Here is a 21,493-nt window from a genome sequence, read left to right on the forward strand (position 1 = left end):
TTCAAGTGAAAGAGCTTGTATGGTCAAAATAAATGTCATGATTAATGCGATAATTTTTTGTGATGAATCACATGAGTTAACGCGTTCATTTTGAAAGTAATTTATACATTTCAATGTATTGTAGTTTTATTTTTTATGTATGTATTTTAGACCACATATGCTCCTCCCTCCTCCCCACTATAGACCCCCTGCAATTTGCATACCGCCCAAACAGGTCAACCGACGATGCAATCGCACACGTATTGCATACCGCCACGACACACCTGGACAAAAGGCAGGGGAACTATGTGAGAATGCTGTTCATAGACTACAGTTCAGCATTCAACACCATAGTCCCATCCAAACTCGTCATCAAGCTCAAGGACCTGGGCTTGAACTCAACCCTCTGTCAGTGGGTCCTGGATTTCCTGACAGGCAGACCACAAGTGGTGAGAGCAGGGAACTGCACCTCATCACCCATCATCCTCAACACCGGTGCCCCCCAGGGCTGTGTTTTGAGCCCCCTCCTCTATTTACTCTACACCAGTGGTTCTTAACCTGGGTTCGATCGAACCCTAGGGGTTCGGTGAATTGGCCTCAGGGGTTCGACGGAGGTCAAGACACACCCGACTCATCGTGTAAATAAAAAACTTCTCCCTATCGGCGTACTTTGGATACCCCCAAACAATATTCCCTCTAATTTTCCATCTGATTTGGAGGTGTGTAATTTGTTGTGAGTTCATGTACTGTGTTGGTTTTGTTCTTTGAACAAGGTGATGTTCCTGCACGGTTAATTTTGTGCACCACTAAAAAAACATAACTTTGTTTTGAATTTGAATTTTTTTTTTTTTTAATTTTTCACCAAAGAATGGTTCGGTGAATGCGCATATGAAACTGGTGGGGTTCGGTACCTCAAACAAGGTTAAGAACCACTGCTCTACACACATGACTGTGTGGCTAAAAACACCACCAACTCCATTGTGAAATTTGCTGACGACACAGCTGTGGTGGGCCTGATCCCTGGTAACGATGAGACGGCCTACCTGAGTGAAGTGAAGAACCTGGCACTGTGGTGTCAGGAGAACCACCTCGCCCTGAACGTCAACAAGACCAAGGAGATCATAGTGGATTTTAGGAGATTTGGGGCAAGGAACTACAGTCCACTCAGCATAGACGGGACGCCGGTCGAGAGAGTGACCAACTTCAAATACCTCGGAGTGACAATATCAGAAGACATGTCCTGGACCACACACATAGAGAACGTGGTGAAAAAGGTACGACAGCGTCTCTACTTCCTCAGGAGACTCAGGATGTTCAAGCTAAACCACAAGATCCTCAGAAACTTCTACTCATGCACAACAGAGAGTGTCATGACTGGAAACATCACCTCCTGGTTTGGGAATAGCACCGCAACACGACCGCAACAGACTGCAGAGAGTGGCCAGATCAGCCGAGCGCACCATGTGCTCCCAACCATCTGCAACATCTACACCAGGCGGTGTAGATCCAAGGCCAAGAGGATAGTGAGGGACTCTAGCCACCCAAGCAACTGCCTCTTCTCACTGCTGCAGTCAGGCAAGTGCTACCGGAGTCCCATGGCCAACACGAAGAGACTCAGGAGGAGCTTCTATCCCCAAGCCATCAGACTGCTCAACTGCACTGCTGATTAACACTTATCACAATTGCACAAAACCGCACGCACAAGAATCACTTTACTTACCACGGTAATTACCGGACTACAAGACTCTTCATTCAATGACTGTAAATAATGTAAAAACAAGAGTATAAAGAAGTCATACTGTTCCATTACCTTTGTTCATACTACTGTCACTACTCAACTACCAAAAGAACTGTAGACACCTTAATATTTATTACTGTATATACTGTTATACTATTTGACATTGCACTGGTACTGTATGTGACTACTGTACTTTTACTTGTACTGATACTTCTACCATAACTACTGGGACTTATTGTGCAACTTATTGTCTTGTAATTAATGTACATCAGAGCTATTCAAATTTTTGTATTTTTTGTATTTAGTGTATTAGATTCAGCAACTAGTGTTTGGATCCCACTGTACGCAATATCTGAAGAGCATGGAAAAAAGCATTTCACTGTGGTGTACTCTGCATGTGACGAATAAAACCTTGAACCTTATATTACAATATACTATATTTTTATATTATATTGTTTTTGTATTGCATTAAATTCTATTCATATACTACAATATATCATACATTTATGTTACAGTTAATTGTATTTTTAAAATATCTAATCTTGGATTTTCATATTGCCTTATTGTTGTACCATTAAATTAAACTGTATTTTGTATTGCATGATTCTGTATTTTTATATTATTTTGTAATGTTTTATATTACATCATCCTGTATTTTCATTTTGCATTGTTCTTTATTGTTCTATCACAAACTGTATTTTGTTATACATGATAATGTTTTTATGTTACAATACACTGTCATTTTATATTACAATATACTGTATTTATATATTACATTGCATTGTATTTTTATGTTGTATTATCGCAGTCCTTCTCAAATAGGGGGGCACGGTGTGATGCCAGGGGGTGTGCGTGTGACCTCGGGGAACCAGAATATGATAAAGCATATGGAGCACTTGGCTTCACTGTAACCACGGTGGAAGACGATTATTGATAAGCTTACAATGTTATGCAGAGGTATAGTTGTAACAATTTTATAGACTAATTAGTCATGGTGGGAAATGGGGGGCACTGCATTATCCTGTGTTCTTATATTAAAATACACTGTATATATATAACTTTGGTAAGCAATGAAGCCACACCGCTTGATGGATTGTACTGTGATTCAACATACGAGTATTAATATGGTTTGTGTATAAGGCAAGACATTATCTGGCGTTTTGTTTCGCAATATTATGCAAAAGAAACTTTTCTTACCTTCTGGTACCTGCCGATGTGTATTTGGGATCTGCATAAGTACTCAAAATTTGCGAGTGTGCGCCTTTGTAGTCTGTGCCGATGCCGTAATTGATAAGCTTCTTCTTTTTCTCTGTCTTCTTGTTATGGACATTCATAAAGTAGCGTAAAGTTTTTTATTATATCTGTCAGTAAACTCGCCACGAAAGCGCTAAAACATACCGGTGTAGTGAGTTTACATTATTCACCCAAGGAACTTTAGTTATTAGAGAGTTCCGGTCGGACGGTTTTTCATGGGACACATTTCCGGCGTTGTTGTTGTATTATTGAGCCACGGATGAGGAGATGCTGCTCTGTTATTGATTGAAGTAAAGTCTGAATGTCATTAAAACAGTTAACTTCATCTTTTGACACTTCTTCCACTCCTGTCCTTGCACACTACACCAAAGATGACGGAGAAAAGACTGTCGAAGGTGAGCCACGTAAATAAGACCGCCCAAAAAACGGCGCATCCTGAAGCGACTGTCAGAAAGCGGCTTGAAGATGATCTATAAAACATCATCTATGCAACGTTTTGACCAAAGAACCACAAGGAAGTGTTTTCAATTTAGAAAAAAATATATATATATATGACCCCTTTAATGCGCCCTATAATCTGGTGTGCCTTTTGTATGAAAATAGACCTGACTAGACCCGCTAATCGGCAGTGCGCCTTATAATCCGGTGCGCCCTAGGGTCCGGAAAATACGTTATATTCTTAGTAATGAAAATAACTGCATGGCTGTGAGAAGATCATTTTGAATATAAAACAATGTGAAAAACATGTATAGAGTGTGCAGTGACTAACACTTACAGAAAGCATTCAGCATTTATTGACAAGAACACCAAGCATGGCCATAACAAGAAAATAAAGATGAGGCTGGTCATTCATTCTCACTTTAACTGCACAAATAATCATTAATATACATTGAGCATTCCATGCTCTATTTCTGAATACATATTACTCTGATTGCCCTGACATGAAAGAACACAATACAACATTGATTGGTTGAATACCCCAAGGTAAATATAAATATGTCTATCAATTGTGAAGTCTCATTAATTACCTTAAAAGGAGAATGAATGAAAAATGTAAACTATCCCAATTCCACACTGAATGCTGATGAGCTAGTCACCATGACAACAAGAAGAGGCATTATGTGTTTGGAGGCGATGTGGTTAAACATGTTTGTTACATCAGCAAAACATCTTTATTCAAATCCACATGAGCAAGTTTGATTTTCCTTTACTAAATATACAGATTGACCTTAATTATCTTGGGGGTTAAATTCCTGACATATGAACTTACTTTAAAAGGAATGTACTCAATGGTGTTTTAGGAGTTGTGATGGACTAACAGCAAAGTAGCCAAGAAACACTTTTTCTGCATCAATACTGCACGTCCACATGGATTAACTTTGAACGGTTGAGAAGTACACACATTTTTGTTAGTTATGGATTGAGTCAGCTTGTACTTTACTGAGGGTGTACTACAAGTCATAGAATACTACACTATTGTATATTTACTGTGATGCATTACCTTACACCAGCAGACATCAGCTGGTAGGAATGATCAGCATTTATTTTTCTAAAATGTATTCGGTGCAGCTTATATCCCGGTGCGCTCTATAGTCCGTAAAATACGGTATTACACTTATTTTATATGCAGGCACATAAGATCCCATACTTGATTTTTTTTTTTTTTTTTGCTGGTATCGGATTGATATCCAATATCAACTGACTATTGTTGTTTTTTTCTCTGAATGTTAGGTCCTAATAAGATTTATGATTGACATGAGCAGCACAGTCATGTATGGTCTGATGAGTACGAAAGTGTTAGTGTCTGTGTGTGTGCGTGTATAAGTAAAAAAGATAACAGTACTGCAGCCAATTCCTTGAACCACTAGTCTTCTTATCCAGCACGTTTCCTTTGCAGCGATTCCAACTGAAGAATCAAACACACACAAACACACATTAGTATTTTATACACATACAGTACAGGCCAAAAGTTTGGACACACATTCTCATTCAATGCGTTTTTCTTTTCATGACTATTTACATTGTAGATTGTCACTGAAGGCATCAAAACTACGAACGAACACGTGAATTTATGTGTTTAACAAAAAAATGTGAAATAACTGAAAACATGTTTTATATTCTATGTTTCTTCAAAATAGCCACCCTTTGCTGATTACTTTTTCGCACACTCTTGGCATTCTCTCGATGAGCTTCAAGAGGTAGTCACCTGAAATGGTTGCACAGTCCATCTTCAAGAAGGTATTTTCTTCTGGTTTATTAGTAAAATGTCCATTCAAAGTAAACTGATGTTTCTGAATGATTAGTTCCAATGAAGACAAATAAGTCGATGTTGCGGTTGCCATCAAAAGAAGGTATTATACAGTACAGGCCAAAAGTTTGGACACACCTCATTCACAACACAACTGATGGTCCCAACCCCATTGACAATGCAAGAAATTCCACTAATCAACCCTGAAAAGGCACACCTGTGAAGTGAAAATCATTTCAGGTGACTACCTCTTGAAGCTCATCGAGAGAATGCCAAGAGTGTGTTAAGTTAAAGTTCCAATGATTGTCACATGATTGTGGTGAAATGTGTCCTCTGCATTTGACCCATCCCCTTGATCACCCCCTGGGAGGTGAGGGGAGCAGTGGGCAGCAGCGGTGCCGTGCCCGGGAATCATTTTGGTGATTTAACCCCGAATTCCAACCCTTGATGCTGAGTGCCAAGCAGGGAGGTAATGTGTCCCATTTTTATAGTCTTTGGTATGACTCGGCCGGGGTTTGAACTCACAACCTACCGATCTCAGGGCGGACACTCTAACCACTAGGCCACTGAGAAGGTGCAAAGCAGTAATCAGACCAAAGGGTGGCTATTTTGAAGAAATTAGAATATAAAACATGTTTTCAGTTATTTCACCTTTTTTTGTTAAGTACATAACTCCACATGTGCTCATTCATAGTTTTGATGCCTTCAGTGAAAATCTACAAAGTAAATAGTCATGAAATTAAAGAAAACTCATTGAATGAGAAGGTGTGTCCAAACTTTTGGCCTGTACTGCATGTCCTACACAAGAAGCCTCACCTCGTTTTCTACCATCCTAAACCTGTTAAGAGCATCCTTGGCAGCATCCTAGGAAGAGCGAAAGGATGGAGACCTCCATTATTACTGTAGTACTTTAAGTACTATACACTTTTTAAGTATGAATTGTGTTTGAACAGCTGTCAAACCTGGCACTCACTCTGTTGCCTTGACTTGAGAATTTCTTCACAGAGTCAGCGAGTCCTTGGGTGAAGCGCTGCAGCACTTTTTCATACTCTGTACACGGAGAACACAAAAGGTGTGTCGAGTCGTTTCCATAGGATTAAGAAGTTTACGTTACCTATGAGCAGAGCAGAAGAGGCTCCCTCCAGCTCCGCCTTTTGCCACTGCAGCCTGTGTGTGACATCCTTGTACTGATGAAGAACATCACTTGGAGGGTCTCGTCTGTTCTTCTTGTACTCGGTAATCTGAGAGAAACATCCGCCGTGACCCTTGAAGATGTGACACGCATGATGCAAACACACCTTTCTCTCCAAGCGCTCCTTGTCGTAGTTGAGCAGGCTGAAGCTGTGCAGTTTGTACGAGTTGTTGGCCTGACTGCTCCTGCTGCTACCGCTGCTGGCTTCATGTTTGGCTTTGGATCGAGGAGATGGCGCCTGAATCATGCAAACACAAACACATACTGACGCACACACTTGGACTGTGGAAGACAAACACACAGTGGTGTGCTGTTAGGAACAGCAAGGCCTTTTCTGCTGGCCTAATATAACCAGAAATCATGATCATAATTAAAGATAAAAGTCATGTTTCATTTACTTTCCCTAAATAATAAGGGTGTAACGGTACACAAAAATTTCGGTTCGGTACATACCCCGGTTTAGAGGTCACGGTTCGGTTAATTTTCGGTACAGTAAGAAAACAACAAAATATAAATTTTGGGGTTATTTATTTACCAAATTTGCAAAATCTTCCACCAAAAATATTTTTCTTAGTGGAATATTTGATGTGAAGTAATCGGAACCTTGGATAGGTCAATAATTCATAATAACATTGATTTTGATTCAATATTATGTTTTGAGCAATGACAGTTTGAAAGAAAAAAAAACAGCTTTGTTTTATTAGTCAACATTGCAACTTTTTCTAAATTACATTTAACCTTTAAGCTTTTTTTTTTTGTTATGTTTTTGTTTATTTTAATAGTATTTTTAGAATGTGCCGTGGGCCTTTAAAACATTAGCTGTGGGCCGCAAATGGCACACTTTTGACACCCCTGCTATAGATAATAAAAAATGTAATCTGATAAATCTATGGATAAAAAGCAGAGCCTGGCGACGCATGCGCGTTTATCATAACTCTCTCGCTCTCTGTCTCTGCCCCTCCCTCACCAATGCTGCAGCGCACACAATTTGTTTTGTTTTTAACCCCTTCTTAACCCTGAACGTACATTGAAAATACACACAACCCTAACTCAAAATGCCGGACATTTGAGGCATTTAAGAAACTCCGCCCTGACAGCTCCGCAAAAGAGGACATGTCCGGTGAAAAGAGGACGTATGGTCAGTCTATTGTAACCCGTTAGCTGCTAGCATGCTGTGCGTTGTGCCTCGGTGTGCATTGTTTACACAACGTGCGTTACGCTACTTAATATGTCCGTGTGGAAACGGTTCAATACAAATACACGTACCGTTACACCCCTAAGAACTACAATAGTCTATTTTGCTCCTGCTGACATCTCTTCTTGCGAGCTTAGCAGACAGATCATTTGAGAGCTTTTACGTAGGCTTTCCTTCAAAACGCTGTAAAATACAGAAGTAAAATATGTCGATATGACTTACATGAAATACTAAATAACTTATCTGTGACACAAAAACAATGCATTTAAACAAATGTCCTAGCTCAATGCTAATAAATATAATTTGGATATACCAAATACTGTACACGCTACCGATTGGCACTTGTGATTTTACATGGTGATTTTAACACCTCAAAATTTGTTCATGAAAACTACAATGAAGATGCAGGTTACAATCAAACAGCTGGAGTGCAATGAGTACAATATTTACAGTATAAATACTTTGGAGGACTCAACAAAAGGCAAAACTGGCACATTCAATTCAATGGCGAAGACTATTTGCTGACTACGGCAACATACCCAAGGCAGCAAATGTAGCTTACCACACCAGGTGTGAATGAATAATGGGTTCCCACTTCTCTGTGAGCGCTTTGAGTATCTAACAATAGAAAAGCGTGATATCAAATCTAATCCATTATTATTATTATTATTATTACAACCTGAAATGAATGCATACTTGCAACTGATTCCCAGAAGTGTTAGAAATGTGTTTTGGATTTTACTACTTTATTACTTGTATCATTTTGTAAGTACTGGTTCCAGCATCGTTGGAAGAAATTATTTGATACTTTTATTGGTTAAAATGTAAAATAAAACCAATCTATTAAAGAATGCAGTGTGAAGTGTTAAGCGGTGACAACTTTTCCACATGTCACTCACCCGCTGTCTTCTGTCTGGAGGCGAGAGTGATGAGACCGCTTCAAGGACCAACCACTTCTCAGTCACTGCTTGGACATCCACCCCAGATATGGGCTCTCTGATCTTCACCCTCACATCCAACTTGCCACCTGTGGCCTTACGTCCATCCATCACCTGAAAAACACGCACGCACGCACACACACACACAGGCAGACAAACACATGAAATGTGCACATGTAAACAATAAGTTTGTGTGTACTAGAACAAATGCAAACTTTATTGCGCACACAAAGTTGATATAACGTAATTTCTGGACCTTAGGGCACACCGGACGGATTATAAGGCGCATTAAAGGGGTCGTCATATGACTTTTTTCTAAATGTAAAACACTTCCTTGTGGTCTACATAACATGTGATGGTGGTTCTTTGGTCAAAATGTTGCATAGATTATGTTTTACAGACCATCTTCAAGTCGATTTCTGACAGTCGCTTCAGGATGCGCCATTTTGTGGGTGGTCTTATTTACGTGGCTCACCTTCGACAGCGTCTTCGCCCCGTCATCTTTGTTGTAGCGTGCAAGGACGGGGGGTCAAAAGATGGAGCTAACTGTTTTAATGACATTCAGACTTTACTTAAATCAATAACGGAGCAGCATCTTCTCATCCATGGCTCACTAGTGCAACAACAATGCTGGAAATGTGTCCCGTGAAAAACCGTCCGACTGGAACTCTCTAATAACTAAAGTTCCGTGGGTGAATAATGTAAACCCACTACACTGGTAGTTTTTAGCGCTTCCATAGCAGCGAGATATAAGTTAGAACTTTCCGCTACTTTATATTAGAAATGGCAACAGCAGAGGATGAATGTCCCATAACAAGAAGATAGTGAAAACGAAGAAGCTTATCGACTTTGGGATCGTCAAGGACTACAGTGGCGGACGTGCGCAAATGCTCAGGACTTATGCAGATCTCCAATACACATCAGCAGGTACCAGAAGGTAAGAAAAGTTGGTTTTGCATAATGTGAAACAAAAACGCCAGATAATGTCTGCTAATGGGTGCCATTGTGCAGTCCTTATACACCCACACCATAGTAATACTTGTATCTCTGACTACGGTAACCGTAATGGGCCGACAATCCATCAAGCAGTGCGGCTTCAAAGTCATACTAAAACAGTATGACAGATTTTTGAGTGCCGTGTGTAATATTCTTTATTTTCAATGGAACATTTTTAATGTTTTGTTGTTTACTGGCGTCATATTGCAGTCTACGCGTATCTCTTATGTGTGACTACCATCTACTGGTCACACTTATCATTACACCATGTACCAAATAAAATTGCTTCGAGGTCGGTAAACACAACCAGAATTATTCCGTACATTAGGCGCACCGGGTTTAAGTGCGCCTTATAGTCCGAAAAATGTGGTACTAAGGTCATTAACAGAGGATTGCGTCTCTTAAACTGCCCTTTTTTAAAATATGGCCTATGATTCATAATCGTATGTGAGACAAACACACGTATTTCTTTTTTTCTGCATTTTAACTCGTAAAACAATGGAGCTCGGTATTTTGAAATATTCCAAAATTCCCCAAAAAGTGAAGTTCCACTTTTATAGGAGCAAAATACGGAGCACAATTCATTTAGCTTGTCTGTCTTCATGAATATGTAGAATATATGTTGATCATCAGAACGCCCATAATACTGGAGAGGGGAGAAAATGCAAAAATAATATCTCAACTCCTGCTAATAATACACACAATGTTGTAGTTTTACACGCTGTTTAGTGTGTGTTATTTGGATCTTAGTAGATCAGGCCCTAAGTTTGTACCTCAATTATCTCTCTGATGTCACAGTGGTTTTCTAGGCCCTCCAGCTTGAGTTGAGCTGTGCCCAAAATCTTGTCAGTTTTAAAGAGGCCCCTGTAAACATACACACAGTGATATCAACATCATGGCATCATTCAGTCATACCAACGTCACCCAATGATCCCAACATAATGGAAACATCATGGCATCTTTCAGTGAGATATACATAATGACATAATTCAGTGATATCAACATCATGACATCATTGAGTGATATTAAAGTCATTCAGTGAAATCAAATAGAGTCTGACCCCTTCTGGACGACTTCAAATTTGATGCCTTTGGACTGGATGACTCGTTTAAATCCTCGATGTGTTCTGTTGATGTTAAGTCTGAACTGCTCTTTAAATTCTGGACTGCTGGTGCTTTTCACCGTGTTGGTTTTGTCCCTCTGCGCCTCCTCCTGCGCAAAGGAAAGGAATAAATAGCATTCTCAAGTAGACAGTTCGCACGTCAACCAAGTGTTGTGTGTCACAGCATCGTACCGCACTGGGAAAAGGAAAATCAAATTTCACACTGGTATCCAGATCACTGGGTGACACACCTGCACACAGGTGGATGTGTGTCATACTCCTGCATTAACAATTGTTACAAATATTCATCAATGCAAATATTAATACCTGACGGGACAGGTAGGTTTGTGGCTCTGATGATGTACAGTATCATTTCATTGGGAGCCAAAGAGGGGTAGTTCCTACACACACACACACACAAGTCGGTTAGAATAAGTGTATAATTTTAACAAAAAATTAGTTTTTTTATGTTAGGACAAAAAGTGTATAATTTTTTAATAGTTTGTTTTTTATGTTCGGATAATAAGTGTGTATTTCTTAATAAAAAGTTTGTTTCCTGTTACAAAACCCAAAACCAGTGAAGTTGGCACGTTGTGTAAATCGTAAAAAGAAACAGAATACAATGATTTGCAAATCCTTTTCAACTTATATTCAATTGAATAGACTGCAAAGACAAGATATTTATTATTCGAACTGGGAAACTGAATTTTTTTTTGCAAATACACTAACTTAGAATTTAATGGCAGCAACACATTGCAAAAAAGTTGGCACAGGGGCATTTTTACCACTGTGTTACATGGCCTTTCCTTACACTCAGTAAACGTTTGGGAACTGAGGAGACCAATCTTTTAAGCTCTTCACGTGGAATTATTTCCCATTTTTGCTTGATGTGCATCTTAAGTTGTTCAACAGTCCGGGGTCTCCGTTGTCGTATTTTAAGCTTCATAATGCGCCACATATTTTAAATGGGAGACAGGTCTGGACTACAGGCAGGCCAGTCTAGTACCCGCACTCTTTTACTACGAAGCCACGCTGTTGTAACACGCGGCCTGGCATTGTCTTGCTGAAATAAGCAGGGGCGTCCATGAAAAACATGTTGCTTGGATCATGGCAACATATTTTGCTCCAAAGTGATGACCCTCGCCCCATCCTTGTTTGTGAATGACTGAGCATTTCATGGAAGCTGCTTTTACAACCAATCATGGCACCCACCTGTTCCCAATTAGCCTGTTCACCTGTGGGATGTTCCAAATAACTGTTTGATGAACATTCCTTAACTTTCTCAGTCTTTTTTGCCACTTTTATTAGTTTTTTTGAAACATGTTGCAGGCATCAAATTCCAAATGAGCTAATATTTGCAAAAAATAAAGTTTACCAGTTCGAACGTATCTTGTCTTTGCAGTCTATTCAATTGAATATAGGTTGAAAAAGATTTGCAAATCATTGTATTCTGTTTTTATTTATGATTTACACAACGTGCCAACTTCACTGGTTTTGAGTTTTGTAGAATAAGAAGTGTGCATTATTTAACAAAAAAAGTATGTTTAAATAAGAAGTGTGTATTTATTTAACAAAATTCCATGTTTTCTACATTAGAGTAAGAAGTGTGTATTTGGGTTTTTTTGGATTAAAAAATGTATATCTTAATAGAAAGTTTATGTTTTCTATGTTGGAATAAGTTTTTTCCCGTAAAACGTTTGTTTTCAATGTTACAATAAAAACTGTGTATTTCTTAATAAAAAGTTTGTTTTCTATGTTAGAATGAAAAAAGTGTCTATTAAAAAAAGTCTGTTAGATTAAGAAATGTGTACTGACTTTGCGACACTGAGGATCTTTTCCTGCGTGTGGCACTTTGGGATTGGTTGGCCTTTAGCATGAGCATTCTTTAATATTTCAATGTTCTTCCAAGACTCTTCCATAAGTTTCTCACACCTAAAGAAAAACAAACAACATTTATAAAATAGCCTGCTGGTCTAAAAAGCATGTGTGTATTCAAAGGATAAACAATCAACAATCAAACCCACATATGACATGACCTTCAAAACATGTATGTATTTTATCATTATGCTCGGTTTTATGAGTAGGACTTTATGATACTGTATATTACAACTTTCAGAAGTTCTTTGATCGTATTCATGTGTTCCATTGGAATTGTACGTCAGTCACAGCCAATTAACGGGCAAATACTGTATATACAAACAAGCATTCAACACTCACGGACAATTTACAGTCTGTAATTAACATAACGTATATGTTGTTATCAAACTTTATAACATGATTTTATTTTTACAATTAAAATAACAAATATATTTTTATTACACTATATAATTGACATAACATGCATGATATTATCATACAATGAACATAAAATGCTATTTCTTTTTTAAATCACACTAAACAATTAACATAATATTTATGATGTTATTAAACAATTAACATAACATGCATGGTTATATTTTACTATACAAATAACATGAATGAATGAATTAAGTTTTTTAGTGTCATTGTTTTAAAAAAAAACAAGAAAATACAGTTTAGCAGCACAGGAGCATCAGTCCTGGATTGGCTTCACAGTTGAATGATAGGGGTGATTATGGTTACAGCCCATGGATAGAAGCTGTTTCTTAGTCTCTTTTCCTTTAAGGTATGCATGATTGTATTATACTATACAGTTAACATAACATGCATGGTTTTATTGTACAATTAACTAGGGGTGTAACGGTATGTGTATTTGTATTGAACCGTTTCGGTACGGGGGTTTCGGTTCGGTTCGGTGGTGTACCAAACGAGTTTCCACATAGACATATTAAGTAGCGTACCGCACGTTGTGTAAACAATGCACACCGAGGCACAACACACGGCATGCTAGCAACGACCGGGCTACGATAGACTGACCATACGTTCTCTTTTCACCGGACAAGTCTTCTTTTGCGAGGCTGTCCTGGCAGAGTTTCTTAAATGCCTCAAATGTCCGGCATTTTGAGTTAGGGTTGCGTGTATTTTCAATGTACGTTCAGGGTTAAGAAGGGGTTAAAAACAAAACAAATTGTGAAGGTGCGCAGCAGAATTCGTGAGGGAGGGGCAGAGACAAAGAGAGCGAGAGAGTTAGGATAAACGCGCATGCGTCGCCAGGCTCTGCTTTTTATCGATAGATTTATCAGATTTATTTTTTTATTATCTATAGCAGGGGTGTCAAAAGTGTGCCCCGGAGGCCATTTGCGTCCCTAGCTAATGTTTTAAAGGCCCACGGCACATTCTAAAAATACTATTAAAATAAACAAAAACATAACAAAAGTGAAATAAAAAAGCTTAAAGGTGAAATGTAATTTAGAAAAAGTTGCAATGTTGACTAATAAAACAAAGCTGTTTTTTTTTCTTTCAAACTGTCATTGCTCAAAACATAATATTGAATCAAAATCAATGTTATTATGAATTATTGACCTATCCAAGGTTCCGATTACTTCACATCAAATATTCCACTAAGAAAAATATTTTTGGTGGAAGATTTTGCAAATTTGGTAAATACATAACCCAAAATTTTATATTTTGTTGTTTTCTTACAGTACCGAAAATTAACCGAACCATGACCTCTAAACCGAGGTACGTACCGAACCGAAATTTTTGTGTACCGTTACAGCCCTACAATTAACATAATATACAGTATATGATATTATACAATTAACATGCCTTATTTTACTATACCGCCAACATAGCATGCATGATTGTATTATACAAGTTCTAAAGTATATGTTTTCGTTATACTATACAATTAACATAACGTGCATGGTTTTATTATGCAATTAACATAACATGTATGATGTTATTATACAATTAACATAACGTGCATGGTTTTATTATACAATTAACAGAACATGCATGGCTTTACTATACAATTAACATTCCATGCATGATTTTTTATTGTGCAATTAACACAACATTTGTGATTTTGTACTGTGAGAGGAAAGGGGATTAATAGGAAAGCACCCACACAAGCGTGTTGTAGTTGTGAGACTCAGGCGTTAACCCCAAAAGCTGTGTGACAAATAATTTGCTTATCTTTTTGGTCACATGACATGGGAAAGTCCAACACAATATGTTGTGGCTTGCTGGCTGATTTTCATGTTCCTCCAATGTCAAAACAATCATTATTACTATATTAATGCTGCAGGTACAACAAGTTTATAATAAAACTGAAACAAAGTAATTTGGATGACTGTCAATTTAGAGGCACGTTTCCATATTTTGGTGGAATTCCAATGTGTTTGCCTTTTGAGGCGTTCCACCATGTATTGTGAAATAAGGTAGGGGGACGTCTTCAACCAAGCACACAAGTTTCGTGTTGTGGTAAATAAATACATACACGTTTCCAACAAAGACAGGTAGAAGGGAAGGTATAAAGTGTGATAAGAATATGTTCTTACTTGAGAGCCTCTGCAACGTTGCCCACGTGTGTGAACTGCAGTGAGGAGCTCACACATTTCTGCAGTTAAAGTTGGAATGTAAGTGAAATATAAAGCATGTTGGCATGAATGCTGGAAAAAAAGAGGTGAATTTTACTTCGTGCTGCTTGCGCAAAAGATCCATGAGGCCTTGGTACTGCTCGCTGGTGCGAGGAGAAAGTGGAGATGCACGCGAGCGGGCCAACGAGTAGTCTTCTTCGCTGATTGGGCTGTTGGGAATCTGAGAGGAGCACAAATATCCTAAAACAACTGAACAAGTTTTCAGATTTTCAAACAAACAATATAGAACTAGGGGACGGCGTGGCGAAGTTGGTAGAGTGGCCGTGCCAGCAATCGGAGGGTTGCTGGTTACTGGGGTTCAATCCCCACCTTCTACCATCCTAGTCACGTCCGTTGTGTCCTTGGGCAAGACACTTCACCCTTGCTCCTGATGGGTGCTGGTTAGCGCCTTGCATGGCAGCTCCCGCCATCAGTGTGTGAATGTGTGTGTGAATGGGTGAATGTGGAAATAGTGTCAAAGCGCTTTGAGTACCTTGAAGGTAGAAAAGCGCTATACAAGTATAACCCATTTATCATTTATCATTTAACTACAGTCCTACATCGCCACTTTTTTTTTTGCAGTTTTAGTCTATCACATTGTTTCTAAATATATTTATTAAAAACATATTTGTACACTTCCCCAGTATCATATCTGAATGTTGCATGTTATCACTCTAAAATATGCATTTTTAAGCACATTGTATCTTTTTTGACCTAAATAAAACACTTAAGCATAAACATGGTTAAACAATCTGAAAATATATATGTATACTGTGCTACAGATCATAATCATCCTCATAATCATCAAACAAGTTGCAGTATTTTCACAGATCAATGGTTATTTAAGTCTATGTTACTGTACAGTATGTCATATATGTATCACAGTACAATATATCAGTGGTCCCCAACCACCGGGCCGTGGCCCGTTACCGGTCCGTGGATCGATTGGTACTGTGTGAAATTAGTAATACATTACCGTAAAATATCAAATAATATTATTTAGCTCATTCACGTAAAAGACTAGACGTATAAGATTTCATGGGATTTAGCGATTAGGAGTGACAGATTGTTTGGTAAACGTATAGCATGTTCTATATGTTATAGTTATTTGAATGACTCTTACCATAATATGTTACGTTAACATACCAGGCACCTTCTCAGTTGGTTATTTATGCATCATATAACGTACACTTATTCAGCCTGGTGTTTACTATTCTTTATTTATTTTAAATTGCCTTTCAAATGTCTATTCTTGGTGTTGGGTTTTATCAAATACATTTCCCCAAAAATGCGACTTATACTCCAGTGCGACTTATATATGTTTTTTTCCTTCTTTATTATGCATTTTCGGCCGGTGCGACTTATACTCCGGAGCGACTTATAGTCCGAAAAATACGGTACGCTAGAAAAAGAGTTCCTCAGTGTTTGCTCTTACAAGAACATATGTCGCTAAAGCTTGCTTGTTATACAGGTTACGGAATGTAAGAAACATTCTTAGTTTGTGAACCTGTTCTCAAACAATGGCAATAAAAACAATTCTGATTCTGATAATCTTTTCAGTGAATCAATGCTTCTCACTGGACCAAAATCAGTGCGAAGATACCAGGTAACTCTCCTGTGGCTGTGATCAGAAATCAGTGGCCAAAAAATCTTCACATTTATGAAAAACCTCAGCTGCAAAAGCAGAGCCTTTTTCTGTACGTCTTCTTTAATTGACAGGAAGCAACAATTTACTTTCCGGATGCACTGTATAGAGGGTATATAAAAAAAATTGTTATGCTTTTAAAATATTACATTTATAAATAAATATTCTTATTTCACGCAAATTCAATTATCGCGGTCGAGTCTGTAACCAATAACCCACGATAAAGGAATACGAGTAGCGGTGACATCTTGACATGGAAGAAAGGCAAACTAACCTAGGAACAGGAATACTATTATTTTTGTAACTACATTGTGATTCTGAGTCGCACAGATGCATTACTAATATCACAAATGGTGACAGCAAATGAAAAAAAATAACGTGGGATATTTTCTAGAGTTAGACAACATAAGTAGATCACTTAATCTCCCCTTTTTACACAAACAAAAATGATTTTGAAGGGCTCCTTGTTATATTTGCTTTCATTAGTTGTAAATATAATAATAATATACGTATATTAATGTTAGTGGTGTATGTATTTATAACCTTGGTAATATCAACAGGAAGGCCAGACTTGGCGGCGTCGACCATGGGGTCGAGTCCTTTAGCGTGTCTGAGGTGCTGCGCTGCTGCCGTCATGTCCTAAAAGATATAAGATCAAGACGTCATTTTAATGTAAAAAAGAAAAACCCAAAAGCCAAACAAGAAAAACACCACTACAAATTACCTTCATCTGCTTGGAGCGTAGCGCTGCACGTAAAAAAGCCTGTCGCCGTAGCAACAAGAAATCCACTTGCTGTTGTGCTGAGGTATAATGAGGAGAAAAGTAAGTGAAAATCTTAGAGAACTGCACTTTTTTTTTGAATTTTGCTTATCATTCACAATCCTTATGTGAGACAAAAACACATACTGTATGTTTTTCCCTTTTTTTATGCGTTCAAATTTTAATTATACGTCTCGTATGAGACAGCCAACAATGTAGCTAATAGGAGTCATCTATTGCACCCATAAAGCCCTCAAAAAAGCATCCAAAAACCGCCAACTCCATTTACATGTTGTGACGTGCTAAAGAAGCTAAACAAGTGCTGCCGTAAAATGACCAAAATACGTAAACTTTTCCTATTTGGCACTCAATGGAGGCGGTCGCATGTTTCTTCCCGCTTGCCTCTCTGTCTTGTCTATACTTTCAAGAGCCTCTTTTTCTGCGCTGTCCTCCAAAATCTAAACATCTAAACATGGAATTTATAAGCTGGACTCTCGACTCAATTGACAAAATCTTCTCGACAAGGAAAAGAGGTTGGGGAGCTTGGCTGCCCTGACAGAACGATCGCTGCAGGAAACGTGAGAGATTTGTGCGGGAGATTGAGAATCTTGTGCCTCTCAGTGCTTACAGTCGAGAACGTGGAAGACATCTATCTATTTGGAACTGTAATTGCAGGGCATCTGCTAATTGGGCTGGACATTGCTTTGGTGTATCATCAAATTCGGGAGACGATGGCAACTGTTCAAGAAGCCGAAAGGCTGCCCGTTACATTGGAAGGCATCTGTTGGGCTGTGGGAACACAGACTGTGGCGATTTTTGAAGAGAATCGTAAGTTGGACAACATCAAAAATTTATCTATTGATTGATTAGATCAGACAAGACATTGAAATGTCTGCTCTCTTGGAACACAACAATCCTTAACTACGATTCGACTCCCTCAAATGGCCTTGACGCTGCTCTCAACAGACGAAGGCTGTTCTGAAAACATCCCCTGAAGGACATCACAGTGATAGCCGCTCGGACATCTCTCCCTCCTACAATAACACCTGGGAGTTGAACTTTGCTGGTAAACGCCTGCAGAGAGAGACTCCAGGTCGAAAGACACAACCAGATTACACCCTGAACAATGGACATATGCACAAACACACCGCACCGCGCCCCTACTCTACGCCTGCGCCTCACCCCACGTGGTATGTTGGAACATGAAGCAGCGCCCTAGTGGCTGGCAGCTTTGGGCCTTACCCGTCGTTGCAAGTCTCGAGTTGTATAACATATATATGTGCTTTGCTATGAAGTTTTTTTTTCACTCCAGACAGGGCCTTCTCAAAAGGAGCCCAGTCTGAGAAATACTTTTTTTTTTACTCATCCTCCCCCAGTGTCTACCTTTTCCCCACATTTTACGGGGCGCCATGAGTGGCATCCCATCAGCGTTCTTGTTCTGTAACCCTGTACATTGTCTAATCTTGAATGGGTTTGTGCTGAAAACAAAATGTTGTTGTACTTGTGCAATGACAAATATCATTCCATTCCATGACATGTTATTATGAATCTACGGACAGTACATACATACTTACAGCATGTATAGAAAACGTTGGTGGAGGTTTTTGGATGTTTTTTTACAGTTTTATAGGCGGAATAGATCGAATCCCCATTTCCTACATTGTTAGTCACCTCTTGCTAGCATTTATTTACGAGTTACAGTGTAGAAAAAAAGGAAGACATATGTGTTCTTATCTCACATAAGAATTGTGAATGACAGGCATTATTCCCCAAAAAAGTGCAGTTCCCTTTTAAGTAGCATGGCTGTGCTTACACTCAACACACCTTTGCCTCCTAGTTTGAGAGTTGTGGAGCCACCTGGGGTTGGAGACTTGGCCTTCTGGGCAGATGTGTGCACAGAGGTCTAAAGACAAATATTATTATTATGATTATGATTATGATTATGATTATGATTATTATTATTATTACCATAGACCAGAAGTGCCCACACTTTTTTAGCAGACGAGCTACTTTTAAAATGACCAAGTCAAGGTGATCTACCTCATCTTGATATATACAGTACAGGCCAAAAGTTTGGACACACTTTCTCATTCAATGGGTTTTCTTTATTTTCATGACTATTTACATTGTAGATTGTCACCAAAGGCATCAAAACTATGAATGAACACATGTGGAGTTATGTACTTAACAAAAAAAGGTGAAATAACTGAAAACATGTTTTATATTCTAGTTTCTTCAAAATAGCCACCCTTTGCTCTGATTACTGTTTTGCACATTCTTGGCATTCTCTCGATGAGCTTCAGTGCTGAAAGTGTTTTCACTTCACAGGTGTTATAGTTTTGATGCCTTCAGTGACAATCTACAATGTAAATAGTCATTAAAATAAAGAAAACACATTGAAATGAGAAGGTGTGTCCAAACGTTTGGCCTGTGCTGTACATATAATTTATATTTATTTATGAAACAGATGTTTTTTGTTAACATGTTAAGGTGTTTACTAAAAATACAAGCATGTACCGCATAAAGAGTCCCTTCTTTCATGAAGACAAGAATATAAGTTGATGTATCCCCTGATTCTGATAACTTGTATTGATTGGAATCAGACAAGATTCACAGTAGTGCTGATAACTTCCACAATTACCGGTAATCTATTTATTTCTACCCCTTTTCCACTGCAGCGATTTCAGAGCTCGTTTGGAGTAGGATTTCAAAGCTTTCGTTTCCCATTGCCGCAGTATCAAAAGTTGCCGCCCACTTCTGAATTTTTTTGGTTAAATTCCAACTCCAAAACAATGCTGGGGCAGCTTGCCGAACTAACTGCATAATGAAGTGGGCTGAGTTATTTCTCGTAAACGCAGTGAATTCACCTCCATCACGAAACTAACTTTTTGCGTGATTAAAATACAAAACTCTACCAAATTCTGGACGCCCGGGAAGACCTGTAGCTGCACTACAGGAAAGACCTTATGTGTTAATATCAACATATTTTACACAGAAAAAAAGGAAGCATCCTAATAAAGACCTGGATGATTTGATGGAGGAAGAAGACCCGACACATGGGCAGGAAATCAAGTGATGATGGAAAGGATGGAGGCTGAAACAGCAGCCATGTCTTCTGTCATCAGGTCCTTTTGGCTCATGCGACTCCGGAGGCAGCAGACAAGTATATACAGGCCAAGCGGTGTGCAGCTTCGGCGGTCGCGGAGGCAAAAACACGGACATTGGAGGAGTTCAGGGAAGCCACACAAAACAACTTCCCGATGGCTTCGAAGCGATTCTGGACCACCATTCGCCGCCTCATAGGGAGGAAGCAGTCCACTGTCAACACCGTGTACGATGGGGATGGTGTTCTGCTGACCTCAACTTGGGATGTTGTGGATCGGTGGAGGGAGTACTTCGAAGACCTCCTCAATCCCACCTACACGTCTTCCTATGAGGAAGCACAGCCAGCAAAATCTTTTTGGGGCTGAGGTTCTCCTTGGTGGCAGGGCCCCAGGAGTGGGGATAAGACTCTGGAACATTGCGTGGATATCGGGGGCGGTGCCTCTGGAATTGGCAGACTGGGGTGGTGGTTCCTCTCTTTAAGAAGGGGAACAGGAGGGTGTGTTCCAACTATCATGGGATTACACTCCTCAGCCTTCTTGTAAATGTCTATTCAGGTGTACTGTTGAGGAGGCTAAGCAAGAAAGTCGAACCTTGGATTCAGGAGGTGCAGTGTGGTTGTGGAACTGTGGAAAAGCTCTATATTCTCGGCAGAATCCTTGAGGGTGCATGGGAGTTTGCCCAACCAGTCTACATGTGCTTTGTGGACTTGGAGAAGGCATGCGACCGTGTCCCTCGAGAGGTCCTTTGGGGAGTGCAAAGAAAGTTTGGGGTATCGGACTGCCTGATGGTGGCAGTCCATTTCCTGTATGATCGGTGTCAGAGCTTGGCTCACATTGCCGGCA

The 21,493-nt window shown here is 39.2% G+C and overlaps 1 protein-coding gene across 11 annotated transcripts in view; it reads right to left on the reverse strand.

The window, feature by feature from the left end:
* Positions 1 to 3,742: 3,742 nt before the first annotated feature.
* cc2d1a (coiled-coil and C2 domain containing 1A) overlaps positions 3,743 to 21,493 on the reverse strand; it is a 29,464-nt gene continuing 11,713 nt past the window's right edge. For all 11 annotated transcript variants that reach the window (XM_062033445.1, XM_062033452.1, XM_062033453.1 and 8 more), the window contains 16 exons: positions 19,371 to 19,449; positions 17,511 to 17,587; positions 17,330 to 17,425; positions 15,200 to 15,322; positions 15,064 to 15,122; positions 12,458 to 12,574; positions 10,970 to 11,043; positions 10,835 to 10,893; positions 10,601 to 10,752; positions 10,314 to 10,404; positions 8,506 to 8,658; positions 6,518 to 6,649; positions 6,334 to 6,460; positions 6,193 to 6,269; positions 6,036 to 6,083; positions 3,743 to 4,877 (listed from right to left, as the gene is read on the reverse strand). In XM_062033445.1, coding sequence (XP_061889429.1) covers positions 4,845 to 4,877; positions 6,036 to 6,083; positions 6,193 to 6,269; positions 6,334 to 6,460; positions 6,518 to 6,649; positions 8,506 to 8,658; positions 10,314 to 10,404; positions 10,601 to 10,752; positions 10,835 to 10,893; positions 10,970 to 11,043; positions 12,458 to 12,574; positions 15,064 to 15,122; positions 15,200 to 15,322; positions 17,330 to 17,425; positions 17,511 to 17,587; positions 19,371 to 19,449 — 1,497 coding nt within the window. In that variant the 3' untranslated portion in view covers positions 3,743 to 4,844. The remainder of the gene's footprint in view (positions 4,878 to 6,035; positions 6,084 to 6,192; positions 6,270 to 6,333; positions 6,461 to 6,517; positions 6,650 to 8,505; positions 8,659 to 10,313; positions 10,405 to 10,600; positions 10,753 to 10,834; positions 10,894 to 10,969; positions 11,044 to 12,457; positions 12,575 to 15,063; positions 15,123 to 15,199; positions 15,323 to 17,329; positions 17,426 to 17,510; positions 17,588 to 19,370; positions 19,450 to 21,493) is intronic.

This window comes from Entelurus aequoreus, linkage group LG22 (assembly GCF_033978785.1).
Source record: "Entelurus aequoreus isolate RoL-2023_Sb linkage group LG22, RoL_Eaeq_v1.1, whole genome shotgun sequence".
In the NCBI taxonomy this organism is placed as follows: Eukaryota; Metazoa; Chordata; class Actinopteri; order Syngnathiformes; family Syngnathidae; genus Entelurus; species Entelurus aequoreus.